The sequence below is a fragment of the Amphiura filiformis genome, chromosome 19 (assembly GCF_039555335.1).
Source record: "Amphiura filiformis chromosome 19, Afil_fr2py, whole genome shotgun sequence".
Classification (NCBI taxonomy): Eukaryota; Metazoa; Echinodermata; class Ophiuroidea; order Amphilepidida; family Amphiuridae; genus Amphiura; species Amphiura filiformis.
In genome coordinates, this window is record NC_092646.1 from 3,261,418 (window position 1) to 3,286,781 (window position 25,364).

The window sequence follows — 25,364 nt, forward strand, 5'->3', positions numbered from 1 at the left end:
TTATAAATACAGGGCAGACATTTATTTACCATGGTCACAACCACATTTGCTATTGAAATATTGAGGCCTGATAGTTCTTGAGAAAAAAAAAACCATACAAACTTAAAATCACAAAAGTTAACTTTAAAATACGATTCAGTGCTACAACGTCAATATCACTGCAATTAATTTTCTTTACAAAATCAAACAAACAAACCTAGATATTGATTAACTTTTCAGCGCTGTCTTATTTTCATACCTACATGTCATTCATAATTCAATGGGGCACCAAGGAAGATTGAAAGAAGTACAAAAATAATATTATACGATGAATATTGTTTAATAAAAAATCATATGAAGATTCAAAATATAAATGTGTATTTTGTACTTTACTTGTGTCTCGCATTCACCGCAAACAATGATTATTTAACTGTTCAGTAAAAAGGGAACAAAGCACCAAAATGAGTAAATTGAACTCAATGTTTATTAAATTGCACTCATAATGAGTAAAGAGTCAATTTTTTAATATTTGTTTATTTAGAGTATTGGGCAGGATCGTTAATGGAAATATAGCCAAAAATCTGCCCGGGGTCATTTTTTCACAATTTGGGTTTGTTGTGAATTTGTGATGTTATTAATGTTTAAAATATTGTCTGATAGTTTCAGACCGGAATGTAACTGGCATCTGGTATTTTTTGGGTCATTTTTCAAGGTAATTCCTACTCTCAACATTGTCAATAATATTTTCAAGGCCGATATCTCAATTTCCAATTTTATAATACCATAACTTACGAACTCAATATCTTCGCTTAGGAATGTCCGATTTCATTGGGGAAGACGGCGTTGTGGAGCAAAATATCTCTATATTTAAGATAAGTAAAAAACCTCAAAATTGATAACCTTCCCAAAAGTGTCTCCTTTTGACACGACACGTCACAAATGTTTCTGAAATAAGTCAGACCAGAAATGCTCACAACTCGGGTTTTTTATTTTACTTTCTGAGATATTCTAGATATGGAATCCTTATTTTATAAGCTGTACAATTCTAAATAAAAAAACAAAACAAAGGGCTGTTCCTTGCTTTGAGCTTCATATTCAAAAATCATTACTTCCTCCAGAAATAAAAACAAAAATAAAAGTACAACTTTCCCTCAATCCCTTTGGACTCCACTGTTGACTAGGTCATGCAGGTCAGATGATAAAGTAAGACTTAGATGTTGGTATGAATTCACCATGAACCAACCTATACATCTCCAAAACTTAACTAAAAGTAAAATGCAAGATGATGAGATAGTCCTGTTGGTTCTGGTATGAACTCATCATGAACTAACCTGTGCATCTTATTATAATCAAAGTTAACATTAGGAACAAGGCAAGATGATAAGATAGTCCTGTAGGTTCTGGTGTGAACTCATTATGAACCAACCTGTGCATCTTCCATATAATTAAAGTTAACATTAAGAACAAGGCAAGATGATGAGATAGTCCTGTAGGTTCTGGTGTGAACTCATTATGAACCAACCTGTGCATCTTCTATATAATCAAAGTTAACATTAAGAACAAGACAAGATGATGAGATAGTCCTGTAGGTTCTGGTGTGAACTCATCATGAACCAACCTGTGCATCTTTCATATAATCAAAGTTAACATTAAGAACAAGGCAAGATGATAAGATAGTCCTGTAGGTTCTGGTATGAACTCATCATGAATCAACGTGTGCATCTTCCATATAATCAAAGTTAACATTAAGAACAAGGCAAGATGATAAGATATCCTGTAGGTTCTGGTGTGAACTCATCATGAACTAACCTGTGCATCTTCCATATAATCAAAGTTAACATTAAGAACAAGGCAAGATGATAAGATATCCTGTAGGTTCTGGTGTGAACTCATCATGAACTAACCTGTGAATCTTCCATATGATCAAAGCTAACATTAACAACAAGGCAAGATGATAAGATAGTCCTGTAGGTTCTGGTGTGAACTCATCATGGACCAACCTGTGAATCTTCCATATGATCAAAGTTAACATTAACAACAAGGCAAGATGATAAGATAGTCCTGTAGGTTCTGGTGTGAACTCATCATGGACCAACCTGTGCATCTTCCATATAATCAAAGTTAACATTAAGAACAAGGCAAGATGATAAGATATCCTGTAGGTTCTGGTGTGAACTCATCATGAACTAACCTGTGAATCTTCCATATGATCAAAGTTAACATTAACAACAAGGCAAGATGATAAGATAGTCCTGTAGGTTCTGGTGTGAACTCATCATGGACCAACCTGTGCATCTTCCATATAATCAAAGTTAACATTAAGAACAAGGCAAGATGATGAGACAGTCCTGTAGGTTCTGGTGTGAACTCATCATGAACCAACCTGTGCATCTTTCATATAATCAAAGTTAACATTAAGAACAAGGCAAGATGATAAGATAGTCCTGTAGGTTCTGGTATGAACTCATCATGAACCAACCTGTGCATCTTCCATATAATCAAAGTTAACATTAAGAACAAGGCAAGATGATAAGATACCCTGTAGGTTCTGGTGTGAACTCATCATGAACCAACCTGTGCATCTTCCATATAATTAAAGTTAACATTAAGAACAAGGCAAGATGATAAGATAGTCCTGTAGGTTCTGGTGTGAACTCATCATGAACCAACCTGTGCATCTTCCATATAATCAAAGTTAACATTAAGAACAAGGCAAGATGATAAGATACCCTGCAGGTTCTGGTGTAAACTCATCATGAACCAGCCTGTGCATCTTCCATATAATCAAAGTTAACATTAAGAACAAGACAAGATGATAAGATAGGTCTGTAGGTTCTGGTGTGAGCTCATCATGAACCAACCTGTGCATCTTCCATATAATCAAAGTTAACATTAAGAACAAGACAAGATGATAAGATAGTCCTGTAGGTTCTGGTGTGAACTCATCATGAACCAACCTGTGCATCTTCTATATAATCAAAGTTAACATTAAGAACAAGGCAAGATGATAAGATAGTTCTGTAGGTTTAGGTATGAACTCATCATGAACCAACCTGTGCATCTTCCATATAATCAAAGTTAACATTAAGAACAAGGCAAGACGATAAGATAGTCCTGTAGGTTCTGGTGTGAACTCATCATGAACCAACTTGTGCATATTCCATATAATCAAAGTTAACATTAAGAACAAGGCAAGATGATAAGATAGTCCTGTAGGTTCTGGTGTGAACTCATCATGAACCAACCTGTGCATCTTCTATATAATCAAAGTTAACATTAAGAACAAGGCAAGATGATAAGATAGTTCTGTAGGTTTTGGTATGAACTCATCATGAACCAACCTGTGCATCTTCCATATAATCAAAGTTAACATTAAGAACAAGGCAAGACGATAAGATAGTCCTGTAGGTTCTGGTGTGAACTCATCATGAACCAACTTGTGCATATTCCATATAATCAAAGTTAACATTAAGAACAAGGCAAGATGATAAGATAGTCCTGTAGGTTCTGGTGTGAACTCATCATGAACCAACCTGTGCATCTTCTATATAATCAAAGTTAACATTAAGAACAAGGCAAGATGATAAGATAGGTCTGTAGGTTCTGGTGTGAACTCATCATGAACCAACTTGTGCATATTCCATATAATCAAAGTTAACATTAAGAACAAGGCAAGATGATAAGATAGTCCTGTAGGTTCTGGTGTGAACTCATCATGAACCAACCTGTGCATCTTCCATATAATCAAAGTTAACATTAAGAACAAGGCAAGATGATAAGATAGTTCTGTAGGTTTTGGTATGAACTCATCATGAACCAACCTGTGCATCTTCCATATAATCAAAGTTAACATTAAGAACAAGGCAAGACGATAAGATAGTCCTGTAGGTTCTGGTGTGAACTCATCATGAACCAACTTGTGCATATTCCATATAATCAAAGTTAACATTAAGAACACGGCAAGATGATAAGTTAGTCCTGTAGGTTCTGGTGTGAATTCATCATGAACAAACCTGTGCATCTTCCATATAATCAAAGTTAACATTAAGAACAAGGCAAGATGATAAGATAGTCCTGTAGGTTCTGGTGTGAACTCATCATGAACCAACCTGTGCATCTTCTATATAATCAAAGTTAACATTAAGAACAAGGCAAGATGATAAGTTAGTCCTGTAGGTTCTGGTATGAACTCATCATGAACCAACCTGTGCATCTTCCATAGAATCAAAGTTAACATTAAGAACAAGGCAAGATGATAAGATAGTCCTGTAGGTTCTGGTATGAACTCATCATGAACCAACCTGTGCATCTTCCATATAATCAAAGTTAACATTAAGAACAAGACAAGATGATAAGATACCCTGTAGGTTCTGGTGTGAACTCATCATGAACCAACCTGTGCATCTTCCATATAATCAAAGTTAACATTAAGAACAAGACAAGATGATAAGATAATCCTGTAGGTTCTGGTATGAACTCATCATGAACCAAGCTGTGCATCTTCTATATAATCAAAGTTAACATTAAGAACAAGACAAGATGATAATATAGTCCTGTAGGTTCTGGTGTAAACTCATCATGAACCAACCTGTGCATCTTCCATATAATCAAAGTTAACATTAAGAACAAGGCAAGATGATAAGATAGTCCTGTAGGTTCTGGTGTGAACTCATCATGAACCAACCTGTGCATCTTCCATATAATCAAAGTTAACATTAAGAACAAGGCAAGATGATGAGATAGTCCTGTAGAAGGAGAAGAAGAAGGAGAAGGAGAAGACTAAAGAGCATAAGGAGAATATCTATGCCCTGTTCCACAGGCATAGATAAGTAAAGAGCATAAGGATAATATCTATGCCCTGTTCCACAGGCATAGATAAAGAACCTGACAGAAAAAGGCCTTTAGCCAAATGCTATTTGGCTAAGGTAAATACACAGATTTCCTTGGAAGCCTTTGTGAAGATTGTCTGGAATGAGTTGCCTTTCCAGTTGTATTAATGTTGGTGGTATTTGTGTCTTGCTTCATTTTTACCTGTATTTTTGTAAGCCGCTGTGCTCATTGTTTAGAGCGCCATATAAGTATTGATTATTAACTGGCTGAACCATCTAACCTGAAACAATAGTTTGCAGCCAGACTACTAGCATAGTGCAAAATAGCCGTCTGTTGCAGCTGACAACATAATCGAATACAGAATATAACACCTTTTGTGCTCCATGCTTGCGTGTCGTATCATTTTACACAAAAGGTGTTGGACGTTTTATTGCATTTATCCACCGATAAGATATAATTCAAATATGGCTCAACGAGCAAATGCATCAAAGTTGTGTTTCATGTTGATAGCATTACTAGCATTCATTGCTATTGGCTCTCAACTGATCATCTTATTATTGACGAAGAATGTTTTTATTTCCCCGAGATTTTCGGCAGTTGGACAGAGTGATCGACTAATGGATACAGGTAAGGGAAACTGGACTATTTTGAATGTCAATTTTTAATAATTTGCCATAGAATTATGTATTATATCGCGAATTAAAAAGATCAAAACTATTTGATATCATCAGGACATTCCTAATATTCAGAACGCAATTTGGCGTGTCTGATGTACTCTCAGGTCCCATAAAGATACTGTGTAAACGTTGCTATGCGATCCCTTAATGCAAAATACGTCATCGTATAAAGAACCCTCTTTGGAAAACAGATTTTAGATTTATTATTATCTTTTCACTTATTACATGATACAAGAATAATATATAAGAATAATACATTATAAAGATATAAGGAATCATTATAATAAACTATGGAAATGCATAATGCAACGATGAGTGAAGGAATTACAGTTGAGGCCCAAAGGCCTGTTGCTCTGTAACCCCTTGATACAGGTATATGGCATTTATTTGACATGGCAGCAGGTTGGTAGGCAACAGACCGGAATATAACTGGCATCTTGTATTTTTGAGACATTATTCAAGGTAATTCTTACTCTCAACATTGTCAATAATATTTTTAAAGGTTGATATCTCAATTTCTAATTTTATAATACTATAACTTACGTACTCAATATCTTCGCTTAGGAATGTCCGATTTCATTGGGGAAAATGGCGTTCGGGAGCCGGCAAGTCTATTTTGCATAACAGAAAGTGCATAACTGCATAATGGGATTTGCAGACTAAAAGGACAGAGGACTTGGGGAGTTATTCATTCATATGAGTTACAGTGTCTGTCAAAATAATCTCATCTCCTATGGCAAAGTTCATTAACACCATTCAATAAATATAGCTCAAAGTTGACCTCAAGTTAAAGAGTATGGGATTTTTACCCAACAAACTCAAAGGTCATTCTATGCCTGTACAAGTGTATTGGGGTTAAAGAACTGAATGAGTATGTGTTAGCTCATGTGGGTGTTATAATTTGTGGTATTAATTGTTTTTACAGGCCTCATGTTCCAAGGATGTCTGTGTTTATATTTATCATTTCAGCTTGTCACATTTATGTCTCAAGTCAGTTGAGGAAATTTCTGATACTGTGTTGAGTTACATGTTGGATCTGTATTCCCATGGTAAATGGTAATGGTGATAGAAAATACACTCAATTTGGACTTGGTCAATACCGAGATCAATTAGACATGAAATTGCAGAAGTTTAAAATGATTTTGTATTGCTCGCAGGGCAGGGCAAGGGGGCATTTGCCACCCCCCCCAATTTTTTTCTTGCCCCCCCCCCCCCACACTTTTGAGGAAAAATACCAAAACTTACGTAAATTTGGGCCGAGTAAAAATAAAAACATTTTTCTAGTCCGAGTTTTAAAAAAAATGTAGGAGGGACTTTTTCAGAAATGTCACTTTTCTGACTTTTGTCGGAATTGCAACTTTTTTGGGTACACATAAAATCCTTGAGACCCCCTCTCCCAAATACTAGTAAACTTAAATGCATTATTTCATCAAATTTGCATGGTGTAATTGGTTAGGCCAATAACAATATTACTTTAGGCCAAGTATACAATATCTAAGACTGAGAATGAACTTAATGAAGAAGAAACAGAGTAATATTATAGGCCTATATGTTTTCTTATATCCACTATAAAACAAAAGAAATTGAAATATGCATGGATTAGCTTTTCTGTGTCCATGATTTCGACTTTCCACTGCCAATATTAATCCACAAAAAACAATTGGAAACAACACAAATCCTGTAAGGTACTACTTCCCCGACTACTTCCAGCTAGATCAATGCTTGGAATGTTCTGGAGTTTTGAACCTCTCATTTTAATTTTAATCTGGAAATGATATTAAGACATTAAGGGCTGGGGTATGAACGTTTGGACAGTATTTATTTTGGGACATTAGAGCACATCAGACATATCGAATTGCATTCTGAATACGAAGAATGTCATTCTGATATCAAATAATTTTGATTTTTGAAATTCGCAATTTAATACACATTTTATGGCAAATCATTAAAATTGATATTTTTGATATTTAACAGTACTTGAAGTAAACTTTATAAATCTGATGATTTATACTTAAAGTAATATGTAGGTGGGATGAAAAGCCGACGATCAATTGAAAATTTTGACCTTTCGTATTGAAGATATGGATTTTTTCCCAAAACACCAAAAAAAATTAGGTCTTTTTGGGAAAAAATCCATATCTTCAATATGAAAGGTTAAAATTTTCAATTGACCGTCGGCTTTTTCTCCCTGCTACATACACTTTAAGAATATATCATTAGATTTATATAATTTACTTCGAGGACTGTTATATATCAAAATTTGAAAAATATCAAATTTTTATAATTTGTCATAAAATTTGTATTATATTGTGATTTTCAAAAATGAAAATTATTTGATATCAGAAAGAGATGCTTCGTATTCAGAATGCAATTCGATAGGTCTGAGGTGCTCCATGTCCCACAAAAAATACTGTCGAAACGCAATAAACGCTCATTTTAGATCCCTTAAGTTTACTTGACAACATTTTTATGAGTATAACCATGGAAGTATATTACTTCCATGGTATAACATTAATGTTATACAGAGAGACTAAGATAAGATAAACAAACATTAAAGCATACCCCACAATGCCCCACATAAATTAGCATGAACTTGCTATGTGTTCATATTTTGTTTAATGCTATTAAAACAGTACAGTGAAAATTCTACTGAATGCTGGGAAATCATTCGGGATCATGGAAATTATGTTTTGTTTTATATTATTGGCACCTACCTATCCTATAGTAGTTTGGCCAAGCCCATAAATAAGACCTTGCCTGCAGGATCTCGCATCCTTGGGTATACAGAAACTCATACTTTACAACTTGAGTTTGCATTTTAATCACTTACTGTTGTATGAGGCTATTGAACTATGTCATTGGAAATGAGGCTAGTTTGCTTCCAAAGACTTGAAACAAGTCTAACGCTTATCGAAGAAAAAGTCTACCACCATGATTTTGGAAGTATAACTTTCATAAGGCATAAAAAAAATGCAGTGCAACTCCTCACTCTTGGGCGCTCTACATAATTTTACTCATTTAGCCTGAGAATCTTTGGCATTTTGGTATGCAGGTTTATGCAGTTTTATGCACATTCTGTTATGCAAAATAGACTTGCCGGTTCTGGAGCAACATATTTAAGATATGTAAAAACATCAAAATTTATAACTTGCCCAAAAGTGTCTCCTTTTGACGTGACACGTCACATATGTATTATATCGCGAATTAAAAAAATCAAAACTATTTAATATCAGAAGGACATTCCTAATATTCAGAATGCAATTAGGCGTGTCTGATGTGCTCTCAGGTCCCTTAAAAAAACTTTGTAAACGTTGCTATCCGATCCCTTAATGCAAAATACGTCATCGTAAAAAGAACCCTCTTTGCAAAACAGATTTTAGATTTATTATTTAGAGGTTAATAACTGCGCATCGGTTATTTATGATTTATTTATTATTATCTTTTCACTCATTACATGATACAAGAATAATACATAAGAATAATACATTATAAAGATATAAGGAATAATACATAAATAATAAACTATGGAAATGCATAATACAACGATGAGTGAGGGAATGACAGTTGAGGCCTAGAGGCCTGTACTAACCCCTTGATACAGGTATGTGGCATTTATTTGACATGGCAGCAGGTTGGTAGACAACAAAAATGCCGAGTCCAACTAACCAGCTGTCAATGATATATCCTATGTTAACAGTTAAGGAAAAACAAAGAAAAACAAAATGCACATATCAAAAACTAATAATTAGTGTTGAAAGTAAATTAATGAAATTAGTGACCAAAATATTGATGAGGTACACATGATTGAAAGACTGTATACAATTAAGAATAGCTTTGCATAAGATGTTTTATATACTTTTTCCGATGATGACGAACACTTGATATCAATAGCATTCTAAAGCTTTATACCTGTATGTTAATAGATTAAAAATATTGCATCCAAATAATGAAACATATAAAAAAGGTGGACGATTACGTACAAGGCAAAAAACTATTTTTCTAGGCATATTGACACGGGATCTTGGACAATATTGCTTAAACAAGGTTTGACCTAACTGTTAATTTTGTAGCAATATATGTCATTTTATGAGAATAGTGTTACTTTGTGTGTACTTTTGTCATTTTTATCATCGCATTGGTTGTGTTGAGGGGCATGTCGGGATATATTGTAAGTACGTAAATCTGTGAACTCGTATTCGTGTTGTGACAACGTTATTCCCGAACGTTAATGTAACGTCATTATGACGTTGTTTCGACGTCAAGTTGTGAACGTCGAAGCAACGTCACTATGACGTTATATCAACGTCCGAAAATCACAATACGAATACGAGTTCACAAATTAACGTAGTTACGAAGTCAGTAGATTAGGCCTACGTTATATCGGGGTCAGACCATGACATTTATACGGTGCTTTATACGTCGAAACAACGTCATAAATTTGCGTACTAACGACGTCCGTAGATGACGTTGTATCTGAGTCAGTTCGTGACTTTTAAACCACGTTTTAACCACGTGCTTTATACGTCGAGACAACGTAATTATGACATTATATTAACATCCGGCAACAATGATGCTCATCCCAAAAAGGGAGAAGCGATCGTCAGACGACACGATGGAGAAAATGGCTGGACAACAATCTCCTTGGAATGGAAGAATTTACATTCCATGGTGTCAACATCTAAACTATTTTGAACTATGTGTGTGACCAAAACCCGAATTGGAGATCACAATGACCGGATTACTGAAACAAAAGCAAGTTATTGGGATGCGGTAGACACTAGATCTATACAATGAGTACTCCAGACAAAGTATATACGTAATCTATCATGAATAAATGTATCAGATTTTTTTTTCTTTTTTAACCCGATTCCAACTCCAATACAAATAATTCGAGTACAAAAATATTATAATCTATTTCTATAACACCAGTGGTTATACTAAGTATATGACACAATATTCTATTTAGATTTGGATTTGAAAACCATCCACTCAGATTTGAATTTAATAATAATAATAATAATGATCAACAATAAATTTCAATAAAGTCCAAGTGTATGATTAATCAAAAAATGGCTTCCAAATGTAACGGTCAGTCAATGTTCGCTTCAACCAAGCGCCATGTTGAAAGTGAAATTCCAAAATTTAATATAAATTGATTTGACCGATTTATAATCTAAGTTTCTTGCAATTTAGCTGTGTTTTGAAATATCAAAATTAATATGTATAAACCTGTTTAATAATACCCAACCTCACAAAAGTGTATACACAAACCCACGGCCGTTCAATTGAAGCTGATCCGAAGAATTGGTACCGATAATGTATTCGCGATGAGTTCATGCGTAAATGACGATGTAGAAATGCCAACGCTGATCGCGAAAAATCATAAACCGGTAGAAAATGATCTTCTATCTCCAATTGAAGATCGGGTCGTCAAGTTGTGTACGAGGTGAAGTCCAAGTGGTGAAAGCGATTCCGGTCGTTGGTAAACAGTAGCAAACGAAGATATGGTAAAAAAAACCTCGACCCATCCAGTTCCGCAAAAGAAAATATGGACTGGAATATAAACAAACAAATAACCCAAAATTTGAAAATACGTGCGCAATTTGAATAAATTTTAATACAAAATACCAAAACAATAAAAACGCACTTTCATTTTTAAATTGATGCACACAACCACTTTTAAACCCCATTTAATTAACAAGGGCGTGGCACTGACGTCATCTAATTTGCATACATGTGCATCCCTTTTGTTTCCTTATTTGCACAACAATACATTTTCTTTCCAAAACAATTGCTTTCGCAATTCACCGAATAATATAAACCTTTAGCAATGACGCAAATTCTTATTTCACGATTTTAAATTAGGGCCTACATATATGCAAATAATACACAAACAATAATATAAACACAGCAACAATACCATTGACTCCCAACATTTTACGGGAAAAACTATTTTCACAAAACCGCTTTTCTGGTTCATTCAATTACAATTTCTTTAACTGAATTTTTCTTCCAACCCACATTTTGGACATTCCAAGCCATTCATTTCTTTAAACATGAGAAATTCTTTCAAGTTCAAGAATTGGTAAATTGATGAATCAAATAAATACCTTTCCAAAAATTGATTAAAATTTTCCAACACAAACGTTTGAGATCAAACATGCTAAAAGAAACTTTCCAAATTTCCAAATTAGATATTTCGCCATAATTAGGCCCAAATTAATTACATAAATTATACAAAACAATATATTTTACTTACGTTGACTTCAGATATAGTTTATGCGGCGTTGCAAGCATCGCTCTGGTAGTCTCTTGAGAACACCCACGTCCAGGACTGCCATCACACTCTCAAGTGTCTTTAAATATACCAGCGCAGGTCTAACCTCAAAACCAGGAAACTTTACTCATCGTCAAATACATAATTGACCTCAATTCAGTAGCGTAGCTAGCGGGGGGGCAGGGGGCAGAGTGCCCCCCTGACAAAAAAAGAAAGAAAAAAGTGCCCTCTGACAAAAAATTAAAGAGAAAATCAGGAGGGCAAAGGAAAAGAAAAAGGGCAAGGAGCCTCTTTTCTAGCAAAATTCAGGGCCAAAATACTGTAAAATACAAAAAATTTCCACGCTACGCGCGCACATTGTAACAATTAAAACCCTTTTTAGCCGGATAATGGGCGAAAATAGTGTAAAATACCATTTTTTTTGCTCTACGCGCGCACATCATCCCAATAAGGCCCGTTTCGGGAAGCTCGAAGACATACAATCTCTATGTATTGTATGATGCAACTGCAATTTTTTTCGTCTGTGCCCCCAAAATTTCATTTTGCCCCCCCTGACCAAGAAAGCTGTCTACGCCCCTGCCTCAATTGCCCATACTACGCATGCAATTGCCAAACTGAGTAATTAATTTCACAGAGGTACTGTGACCGCGCCCATTAATAAAGGTGAACCACCAAGGCGGTGGCGATGAACCAACGTCTTTACACCGCAGAAATTATATCGAAAGTAAATGAAAACGCTCTTCCAATGCGCACGTTAAAATCGGGTCACAATACTTCCATTGTGATTTAAAAATCCCTGTATAAATCCAGGTGGTCCGATTAACTTACAAAGGAAATACGAAAATATTGGCCGCGTGTGGCGCTATGCCTGAAAACTTAATGATCAAGTGAATCAGACGGCGCTGGACATTTACAGAAATAATATTTCAAAAAAAATGCGAGTTCTGACGTGAAACAACGTCATTACCACGTCATAATGATGTTATGTCAACGTCCAAAAATCAACGTCGAAAATAACGTTGTCACTACATGAATACGTGTTCACAGATTTACATGTTTACAACGTAAATGACAACCTAAGTCCAACGTCAGCGTACGTCGTGAAAAGTAGTGTGTTAGCTGGGAAGGTTGGTACCAATTTCAAACGGCTCTTTTCAGAGACACCACTTGCCTCTTCATCTTATGAAAGAGTCCAAGATAACTATGGAGTTTTGACCAGGTAGTTTAACACTCTCTCCCTAGAAATATATCTCCATGGACTCACAAAGAAGTCGCAGAGACATAAATCTGAGGCGGAGATTGCCAACGGAAGAGTACATACCGCCATTATCATTCACACAAACAATCAAATACAAGAGCGACAGCATCCATAAAAAAGATTGGTTTTGAGGTCCACGGACTCAACCATTTTTAAATAACTAATAAGAAAATTTAATTAATTAGTTATCAAGGGCCTACAATACATAGAAAGATAGCGGCTTTCTCACATGGCGAGAAACAATAGAGTAAAACGCATCCTCCACAAAATGAAAATTAAGAAAACATCACGGTGCTCAAGACTAAACCACAGAAGCACATGAAACAGCGAACGTTACAAATGAACGGACTGTAGGACAGGGTTAATACATGAGGTGCTGTTCCCGGGTGCTGTTCGCACCTACAAACGCAAAGGAGGGAGATATCTAATCATATGAATCTCTTCTAAATTGGACCCAACTATCAGCGTGTTTATAGTGGGAGCAGATGTGCGGTACATTGCGGTACAATTTCTAACCGGTCAGAATTATCCGGATACTTGCCCAATATAAACACTAGCAGTATAATGTTTGTACGGTACATCGAAATCCTTCTCAACCGAAGGATATTGTAGCGAGATATTTGCACTCTTAACACACCAGTATTGTGTGCGGTATTACCGGAAGTAGGAGCTACTTCATGATGCGTAGAATACGTGCAGGACATTTGGAATGATTCTCACCCCGAAGATTTATCAAAACAGATGCTACATGTTTGCGGCCATGATCATATTGTCGAATGGGCTGTTTATAGCTCGCGCCACAATATTTACACATTCCCCGTGTGACCTCGGGGTCATTGCAAATATACGGTAATGTTAGTTGGTATATAATCTGTGCGGTAACTGTGTCTCACTATAAACAGCAAGAGTGTCGGTATAGCCTATATACAAGGATTATCGTATACGGTATACTCAAAATGCGGTATATTCACTATAGACACGCTGAATGTAACTTACTATGCAATACCTCCGCAATATTCATTCATATTCATATTTTATTTTGCCAATCACCAATCAATAATACAATCAATAATACAATGTACAAATTCAATAATGATATTAATAATAGTAGCACAAGCAATAATACTAGTGATAATGATAATAATATAAATCATTGTAATAAATAACCAATATAATAATAATAGTAACAATCCTGATAATAGGAATAACATGATAATAATAATAATAATTATGTACATGATATGGCGGGATGTACCAGGTTAATTGCACGAAATGGCCCCTTTAAAAAAGAAATATAATAACTAGAGTCAACAGACGCTGAATACAAGCCGCAATTTGACCCCTATAACTTGACCCCTGGGTCACGGATGGGGTCAACTGCTCTTGCATTGTGCTTAGGATGTCATAAGAAATATTCCTGGTCAATTTCAGCTTAATCGGAACTTATACATGGATTTTAATTTTTTTAAATTTTTGATTGACCTTTTGACCCCCTTAATGACCTTTGACCTCAATGAAAAAAACCCTTATGTACACCGACAAAATGCATTGTTTTAATTTTAATTAAAAAAATTCTAACCTGTTCAGTTCTTGAGATAAAAATTCTTGAAGTTATTCAGCTAAAAACAGGAAGTGACCCCTTAATGACCTTTGACCCCCAAAATAAAAATACCATGCATACATCAGGGAACACTAATTCATGTATGTTGGTTATATTATTCTGGTCTGTTTACATTTTGAGATAAAAATGTTTTGAACATTTTTGATAATTTTGGTTTTTGACCGGAAGTAACCCCTTAATGACCTTTGACCCCGAAACTGTAGGCATCATAAAGACCCTGGCTAGTAGCAATGCATGTGTGCTAATGGCGACTCTCTGCTATGTAATTTGTAAAGACAGTGAATTTTTGAATATTTTTTAGACTTTGACCAGAAATGACCCCTTAATGACCTTTGACCCCTTATCTGAGCACACCCTATGTCCTCATCGCATGAAATTTGTGGAAGGAGTAGCATTTTTGTGAAATCACATTTTTGACCATTATAGCTAGGTCAAAGGTCACAGCGAGGTCAAAGTCAAATGGAAGGTGTGGCCTAGCCCAATGGTCATTTGGGTCAAGTTTGGTTGAAATCTGTCAATCCCTTGCGGAGCTACATGCAGTTGATTGCGGTTGCCAGAAGAAAGAAGAAGAAGAAGAAAGAAACTAGAGTCAACAGACGCTGAGTACAAGCCGCAATTTGACCCCTATAACTTGACCCCTGGGTCACGGATGGGGTCAACTGCTCTTGCATTGTGCTTAGGATGTCATAAGAAATATTCCTGGTCAATTTCAGCTTAATCGGAACTTTGACATGGATTTTGATTTTTTTAAATTTTTGATTGACCTTTTGACCCCGTTTATGACCTTTGACCTAAATGAAAAAAAACCCTGATGTACACCCACAAAATGCATTGTTCCAATTTTAATTTAAAAATTCTAACATGTTCAGTTCTTGAGATAAAAATTCTTGAAGTTATTCAGCTAAAAACAGAAAGTGACCCCTTAATGACCTTTGACCCCCCAAATAAAAATACCATGCATACATCAGGTAACACTGATTTATGTATGATGGTTATATTACTCTGGTCTGTTTACATTTTGAGATAAAATTTTTTGAACATTTTGATAATTTTGGTTTTGACCGGAAGTAACCCCTTAATGACCTTTGACCCCAAAACTGTAGGCATCCTAAAGACCCTGGCTAGTAGCGATGCATGTGTGTTAATGGTGACTCTCTGCTATGTAATTTGTAAAGACAGTGATTTTTTGAATATTTTTTAGACTTTGACCGGAAATGACCCCTTAATGACCTTTGACCCCTTATCTGAGCACACCCTATAGACACCGACTAAAGTCGAGTCACATGATATAACCATGTTCTCATCGCATGAAATTTGTGGAAGGAGTAGCATTTTTGTGAAATCACATTTTGACCATTATAGCTAGGTCAAAGGTCACAGTCAAGTCAAAGTCAAATGAAACGTTTGGCCTAGTCCAGTGGTCATTTGGCTCAAGTATGGTTGAAATATGTCAAAGCATAAGAGAGCTAGGGCGAAACGTGGCAAGTCACGCAAAATGTCACGAGTTGCCAGAAGAAGAAGAATTGGGAAGAGACAGAACAAGCCGACGTTCGTCAGCACAAGCCGACGTTTGACGTCGGCTTGTAACAATTAAACTTTATAATACTGTGAAAACCCGGATTGAAAATAATGAGGGATTGTGGTAATCAATCAACACACACTGTAGAGAGGTCTTTATGCGCGTGTTTATGTAAATGGACAGATTATACTGCAATAACTTTTGAAATCGCATTTTGAAATGCTAATTTATTGCACATTCTAGGGAAGCGTGGTTACCTTTTTTTAAATAGCCGAGTGAGGGGGCTTTCAATGAAATATGTTTGTGTCAAAATTGAAGCATCCTATGTATAAAAGAATATATGAATATTTACTGCACATTATATATAACGATTCTTGATACCCAATTGTGGCACATTTGATGTCGTTTAAGAGGAAGAGAATCTTATTTCAATTTTATATAAGCCAAAATATGTTTTTAATTGAGCAAGAATAAGGATAGAAAAAACGTTGAAAATTCCAGGGCCGTTCCTACCATTAGGCCAGGTAAGGCTGTCGCCTAGGGCGGCAAGGCGCATAGGGGCGCAAAAAAAGGGGGGGGGGCTGCCGAAAAAAGAAAAAGCGGAATGGAGAAAGAAAAGGAAGAAAAATGAGGGCGGATAAAAAGAAAAAAATGGGAGGAAGTATAAAAGGGGTGAAACAGAAAACAGGGCGGAAAAGGAAAACGGGGAACTGAGAAAAACTGATGTGTTTTCAAGGGGGTAGCCCCCTTAACACTTTTTTGGTATGCTTTGGTGGGCGGCAGGGAGAGGCTTTGCCTAGGAAGGCAAAATCCCTAGGAACGGCCCTGGAAAATTCTATGTAAAATTACATTAGACCCCGCCAAAGATTACTGTTTCGTTTTTATGTTAATCTAATCTTTTATTTCCTGAAAAATAATTTGAGGTCTAATGTGGATTTTTTTATATAATTGATAAAAACATCGAACGTGTATACAAGAAAAATGGTAGGCTCCACTATAGCATTATATTGACACACATATATACGAGCACGTGTCCGGCGAGTCAAAATCAATAACGTATTGTCCATGTAGAGGCCCATTTATTGTCGGATTTCTGTATGTAGAACACGCAGTTAACAACAATTGAGCGCTATTAATACACAATAATGTTTTTAAGCAAATAAAATTCCAAAATTTGGCTGGGAGAATTTATGTATGGCGTGGAGTGGTGTGATCAAACACTAGAGACTGGATAATTTTTTCTCACTATAAACACGCTCATAGACAAAATTAATTTATCAGATGTTATTATACCGTAATTGTCGAAAAATGAGCCATGTATCATACAAGTCGCAGTATGGCGATAGTATTGCCTGTTTACACAAAGTAGTTGTACTTTCAAATAATTTTCCCCACCGTTTTTCCAACGTTGGCCATCAAACGACCATTTCCCCACCATTTGTTCAGGTGTTTTCAGTTTTCGATACCATGGATTTGATTTTGCAATCTTCATATTTTGTTATTTTCAGGAGCTATGGCTAAACACCAATTTAATAACACCGACAGACATTGCAACCCAGAACATTTTCAACTGAATAATGATGGTATTTGTCATCCCATGTTAACGTGTAAGGATATTCAAGACAATCTCACCTCCATTCACAAAATCAATGGTGGATACCATAAGAATGTAAGTTGATGGTTTTCATATTTTTCTTCAAACATATATTCACATTTCTCGAAATCCTTTGCGGAATACTCCGATGACGTATCATCAACGTTGATATTAAATTTGATGGTTTGAATCAAATACATAATATTGACCTTTTCGGTAAATCCCATAAGCCTTTGCGAGTACACCTAAGAACTCGTCATTCTGCGTCACGCCGCTCTGCGCCGATGCGCACATCGTTTATCGAACATCGTTACTGCGCATTGCAAGTCGGCGTGACGTAAAATGACGAGTTCTTAGGTGCAATGAGGTAGAAAGGATAGAGTGCCCTGCTCGCCGAATCTGTGAAGCAGGTTTGGTCCCGGTTTGGGTGCTGTATAGATCACAAAGTTGAACAAATCATGTATTAAAACGCATTAAATTTCCCAGTATACCATTGTCTTTATCAAAAATTGCTGAATTATAAAGGCAAACACGCCTGAATCTGGTATTTCATCAGTGTTGCCACGCTAAACAACTCTACCACTTTACGAAATTTCGCCTTCAGTCGCCGTTCCTGTAGCGCTGCATGGCAACGGGCGAATGAACTAGATTTAGGAGCGTGCTTGCCTTTATTATTCAGCAATTTTTTGATAAAAAAATGGTACACAGTAAAGTTGAATATGCTAAAACAAGTAATTTATTTAATTTTATTAATCCATACATGCTAGAGTAAATTCAGTTTCCATTTTAGTTGTATTTGATGCTGATTTTGTTAGGTCCCTTCATTTCATAATGGCTTATTCAGTGTGTGATTGTCAATGGAACGGCAACGTACCAGCTCGAGCTCAGCGATCTATGTTTTTCTACGTCATTGCTCAGGTGTACTCGCAAAGGCTTATGGGATTTACCGAAAAGGTCAATTTGTTTTGGTCGAGCTATGAGTTTTCAAATATTGGACGTGGCATAGTCGAATCCAATATTTTAGAACTCATAGCGGAGGCAATACATTTTTTATTGCATGATAAATCTATCAATATCATTATTATGTTCTCATAATATTTTTTGATCAATTATACAGTGATTCAAATGATGCGATTGACTTTTTTGATCTAAACATCCATCTCAGTAAACTGATACACATTTACTACACTTTGATCATGTTGTTTATTAAAACGTATTTATTGTTGTTCATTTTGTGACCAGGTTTATCTTGCTAGATGGAAGAATTACAACGTAACTCTTGTGAATTTGACTAAACCCGAACATACTAATGAATTATTATCTGCGGCAAAAAATTTCCAAAAGTTTCATCCAAGTCCGTTTGTAACTCAACTGCTTGGCTTTTGCTCATCGATTCCTGCAATTGTCACAGAATATCACAGATTTGGGAAGTTATCAAACATCAACAAGATCTTAAAAGACACCGACAAAGACAATGGGGCGACGAGATTTAGACTTTGTATTGATTATGTTAAAGTAATTAATTTTCTTCATTCAAGTCCAACTGGTGCTCATGTCATGTGTGATACTGATACCTTACCTAATTTACTTGCACAGTATTTAGTGACTTCTGATCTCCATATTGTTGTTAACGATGTAGACCGACTTCCTCAAGTCAATGCGTCCAGGGGAACACATTGTCCAAATAATCCTGGAGAACTTCTGGCTCCCGAACAAATAGTGAGGTCTTCCAAAGGTTATGACGAGAAGACAGACATCTGGAAGATTCCAGCGGTAGCGGAGTATTTGTTAGGAGCAGGTATCCATGGAAATCTTACCAGGCTTATATTGTCCAAACTTCACCAAAAGTGTCGTAGTAAGGATCCAAAACTCAGACCTACTGCAGCTGAAGTTTTAAAAGGATACTTAGATGTACAACACACATTCTTTACTTTTTAAGGTAGTATGAGCGGCTACGGTGTCATTTACTAAAACAGTATATAAACGCAAGTTAACAACTATCATATCCTTTCATCAGATATGTTCAAGTGCAAGGAAAAAAATATGGCTTCTTTAGAATAAAAAAATCACGGGAGACATTCATCATTTTCTACCCCGGTATCCAAATATTTATCGTCTGAATATCAAATCGTGCACAGTATATTCAAGTGTATCGATCCCGTGTATTCATTTTAGTGTCTCTGCTGTGCAACCTGGCGATATCGGTGTGCAACAGGCTATGATGTTTTCAAATAGACGTAAACGTTTGTAGAAATTGAACCTTGTGTCAGCTTGGCGTGATGGCAATTGCCCCTGTCGAGTTCCTCCGGGAGTTTAAAAATACAAGTAGTGTGCTATCAACAGTAGATAGTTGAGGAAGTAGTATGCTATCAGAAGTAAATAATTGATGAAGTAGTGTGTTATCAGCAGTTGATAGTTAATGAAGTACAGTACTGTACTATATCAGCAGTAGATAGTTGACGAAGTATTGTGTTATCAGCAGTGTATGAAGTAGTGTGATATAAGCAGTAGACATAGTTGATGAAGTAGTGTGCTTATTAACAGGAGTAGATAGTTGATAATGTATCATGTTATCAGTAGTAAAAAATTGATAAAGTATTTTGCTATCAGCGGTAGATAGTTGCCGAAGTAGTGTGCTATCAGCAGCTGATAGTTGATGAAGTGGTGTACTATCAGCAGTTGATAGTTGATGAAGTACGGTAATGTACTATCAAAAGTAGATAGTTGACGAATTATGTGTAATCAGCAGTAAAAAGATGATGGAGTAGTGTGCTATCAGTAGTATATATAGGGTCCATAACTTATAAGTTCCACCTAAATACTTTTTAAAATAGATCCAAAAATATTTGACGAAATGCAAATGTGTAAAAAGATATAAGTAGCCGTTTTCGTTTTACACATATTGGCCAAATTATAGCGTCACACGTCATTGTATTCAGCCACAATAGTTCATTATGTATAAAAAAAGAGACAGTGTTAAAAGTGGCATCCTGAGTCCATAGGAGTCAGATATCAAACAATACAGTAGGCCAGGCCTATTCACGTGGTTGTTAAAGAAAACCTGACTGCTATGGACTTAGGTGCAACTTTTATAACGGCCTCTTTTCTTACAATTAACCATTGTGACTGAACGCAATGACGTCCGGCGCTATAAATTGGCCACATGGGTAAAAACAAACAGGGCTATACAGAACTTCTTACATTTTTATATTTGGTAAAATATTGTTCGACTTATTTTAAAAAGTATTAGGGGGAAACTTATAAGTAGAGTGATATCAGCAGTAGATAGTTGATGAAGTAGTGGGCTATCAGCAGTTGATAGTTGTTGAAGAAGTGTGCTGTCACCAGTAGATATTTAATATTTAAAAAACATGTGTGCACAAAACTTAATATACTTTCAGAATTATGATAAATATGATGGGTAATGATTGCATATCAATTTGTAAGTGCTCTTTTAGCAAAGTCATAGTTCATTGAATTTACAACCGTATGGCAAAACAGGCGAATATAGTAACTTTTTGCACAAGATTTGCAATTAAGATAATTGGCCATTGCTCATTCTAGTGACTCTAGTGTATGGACAATATAAGTGTGCTTTTTCATTTAATAATATAAAATTTAACAAATATTATAAGGAACACTTGAGGTTTTGATTTTTAAAACCTACATTTTGATCAAAAAATGTGCTTGGATATTTAGTTTTCAACAGATTTACCACATTCGCCTTGTTGTAACATTGAACTGCGTTATCTGTTGACCTATTGACTAAAAGTGTTTTTAGGGGAAAGTGTTAGCTTTCGTTTGATTGGATGAAGGGAACACTTGAGGTTTCGACTAAAAACGATCTAGGAGGCCCATTTTTCAGCTAGAAGCTCCACAGCTCTACTGATATGAACTCAACCGTGTAGTGTAATCAGAGACTGTGGTGGAGACATTCACTGTTTATTGTTCTCTGCCTGGAAGCTCTTGAAGGAAAATGTGTGCTCAGGTGTATCGAGGTGGAAACTGTGCGCATGATGGTTTATAAGAGAATCGTTTTTGTATCGAAACCTTTCCATAATTATGTTAAATCCTGTTACTCAGAGGTTTCTGAATTGAATGGTTTCTGTGAATTAAGGTAATGCTGAACTACTTCAAGGTTAACATTTTATAAAATACCACTACACAGGGTAGTGGTACTACACACATTATGTTCGTGCATACCCAAGTAGAGTGACAAATTCTTTAGCAAATAACAAAGTAAGAAAGTAAAAAACCATAATTAAACATAAATAACCAAGAAAAATAATAAGCAAAAAAGAAGTCCCATCCTATATCCATTTTACCCACAAATTAATGACACATAACAAAATCCATAGCCCATAAGCCCAACGACAAAGCTCATTCCCGAAATAAAGTTATTTTATGAAGTTATCATTAAGGAATGTTTAATATTCATGCATGGTACGGTTATTCCTTTTCAATCTTGAAGTAGCCAAACCTCCTCCGTGGACACAGTGAAAACGGATACTTTTCTTTAAAAGGGCAAATCTTCAAAATTGTTAGCCGATTGAAAAAATTGTTTTAGTTTATTAAAGCTATTGATTCAAAGTTTCTTTACATACCAAAATATTTTTGATCACCTTTTCAGAAATAGGAGTGTTGTGACAATAATTGATTCGATAATTGAATATTGATCATAGTGCAGTAAGCCATGATAACCATTCATCAAGTGAACGTTTGGTTTGTATATCCGTGCATCAATTGCACTGACTGAATGGATGATTTGTTTGTGCGTGAATAAAGTCTTCACTCCTTGTTAACCCTGCAAGCGAATCAGACGTGCTCAGGTTTGGCTCATGATGATTGGTCAACCTGATGACGATTATATTGGCATCATGTCTTGCACGTGAATCATATTCAATTATACTTATTATGATGCGATGAAACTCTGGTAAGACTTTATATTAATACATACATTATATTATTTTGATCAGTTTGTCTGATGATGTAAATTCCTAATAAATTGTTATACTTAATTTCTGTATCATCTGGTTCATTTCGTGATAGTCATTCCCGTTCCCGTTCATTCCCTCATCCCTTGGGACTCCAAATCTGGTACCTCGCTCCCCTTTCCCATGGACTAATTCGCCAATTTAGATTCATAACAGGAGAAAAAGAGGGCGCAATGAGGGTTATCTTTTATTGGGACACCATGTAAAAGACCTAACATCTGTAGGGAAACTATATATCTTCAATACGAAAGGTCAAACTTTTCATTCCAGCAACATACACTTTTTTAGAATATGTCATTAGATTGATAAATTTTACTTCTAGAACAATTAAATGACAATTTTTATTAAGTTGTATTATATTGCGAATTTCAAAAATCTAAAAAATTGTTATCAGGAGGACATTCCTCGTATTCAGAATGCAATTTGGTGTGTCTGATGTTCTCTCAGGTCCCACAACAAATACTTTGCAAAGGTGGGTCACCGAGCCCTAATCAATTGCGTACAAAATACAGGTCTATCAGTATTATTGCAATACGTGGATTTAGGTTTTCTACCGGATGCCAATTTGTGCCGAAATTCCTTCCCACAATGCAATAAGCGTTTTGCATAACAATATATACAGTTCGGATGAATTGTGGGAAAGGAATTTCGGCACAAATTGACTTCCGGGAGAGAAACCCTAAATCCGCGTATTGACATAAAGCCTGTTTTACTGGTTATGATAGTGTTTAGTTTATTTTGTCCAACATCTATAATTGTCAGGAGGCAGAGCAATGTAGGTTGATTTTGCCAATTAAGTTTTACCTTTGTCGATTATTTAGAGAATAAACGATAGGAATTTTTGTTTTTACTATCCTCTACCTATGATAGACGACATGCAGGTCCAATATTTTTATAGTGGTGGATACCGGCGCATATTCTCATTCTCATTCTTAGTTAAATATTATTTTAATAACTGTAAACTATTTTTGTAAGCAAAAACTAAGTTACCGTCATAAAACTCCCATTATTATAAAATGAACGAAACTTGTTTACAACTTCACGTATTCTGTTGCGCGTAGGCCTGGTGCTATCGCGTGCGTGTATTCCGCACTAGTCTACTAGTATGCATACAACGCGATACCTACGCGCACCTCTATAAGCGTGTTACGCGTTATTAACGTTCATGATGACGTGGGGTCGTCTACGGCCTGATAGACGGTACCCGAAATCATGGGATTGTCCAATCAGATAATGTGTCTACGAACTAGACCACTCCCACTACCTAAGAATGTTCAAGGGGTCGTGTCAAAAGAGATTCCAAGTGGTGCAAAAGTGTCACCCTGGGCAATTCGAGATATTCAAGGTCAAAGTTTATTCAGGGGTCAACATTTCAAAAACTAGTCTAATTTTGTCCAAACCTGGGCCAAATTATGCCTCTTTTTATAGTATAAGGATTCGGATAATATACAGTTTTAAAGATTAAGGTTAAAAAGGGAACTCCACAGTAGTTAAAATAGAAAAATGCTCCAAATTTGATGAAAATGGTCTCAAATTTGTAGATCATTGGCAATTGAGTCATGTACAGAAAAAATATATTTTGTTCATATATATTTATTAGAATTTAGATTTTGACTCCTGTAGAAACTTTGACCTTGGAAATCTTGAATTGCCCAGGGTTGACAATTCTGCACCAAAATCATTTTGAACCATCTGTAGGATAATAATCAGCGATGAAAAACGATGTAACTTGCATAACCATCTAACCTGAAATAATTAAATAGTTTACAGTCGGACTACTAGCGCAAATAGCCGTCAGCTGCAGCTGATAGCGCCCTCTACCAACATATTGTGCTCGAGACTTGTATATCGCATCATTTTACACAGAAGGTGTCGGACGTCTCATTGCAGTTATCAACCGATTAGATATGATATAAATATGGCTCAACGAGCAAATGCATCAAAGTTGTGTTTCATGTTGATAGCATCACTGGCATTCATTGCTGTTGGCTCTCAACTGATCATCTTATTGTTGACGAAGAGTAATTTTATTTCCCCGAGATTTTCGGCAGTTGTTCAGATTGGTCGACTAATAGATTCAGGTAAGGGACACTATTATAAGTAGAATGTTTTTTTAAGGGCTGTTGTTTATCAATTTTGGCACTAGCCAGATGGGCCGGTAACTTTTTTAATTTACCAGCCCGACTGGAAATTTGTCAGTCATTTTGGCTTCAGAATCGGTTCAATTATCACGTTTTCAATAAAGTTCAATCATGCACGGTTCGAGTTTTGCCGGCAAAAACTTGTCACGAAAACTCAGGGACAACACATTGACTTGCAGCTAATAAGCGCACATCCTAGACATTCTACAATTCTCGCGTTTCACAATACGATGCGCCTCCAGCGGTCGCTTGGTCGAGGTCAATACGCAGTGCATCATGGGAAAATAAGTCGACATCCAGAGTCGGCGTAATACGAATACAATGCATCATTATGGGTTTAAATATCATTATAATGATGTTACATGCGAATGTACACTAAAACAACAATTTACAACTATAGTAGATCCATTTTCTATCTATTGATCACAGGGAATCCTTCGTGGAGCTGTTTTCAACATATTTATTATCACACTC

At 35.9% G+C, this 25,364-nt stretch overlaps 1 protein-coding gene across 1 annotated transcript; it reads left to right on the forward strand.

The window, feature by feature from the left end:
- The first annotated feature begins 5,271 nt into the window (after nucleotides 1-5,271).
- On the forward strand, nucleotides 5,272-20,278 carry LOC140140250 (protein O-mannose kinase-like). Its single transcript, XM_072162039.1, has 3 exons — nucleotides 5,272-5,436; nucleotides 17,670-17,830; nucleotides 18,998-20,278. Exons 1-3 carry the CDS (start codon nucleotides 5,274-5,276, stop codon nucleotides 19,691-19,693), a joined length of 1,020 nt encoding a protein of 339 aa, XP_072018140.1. The 5' UTR covers nucleotides 5,272-5,273; the 3' UTR covers nucleotides 19,694-20,278.
- Nucleotides 20,279-25,364: the final 5,086 nt, after the last annotated feature.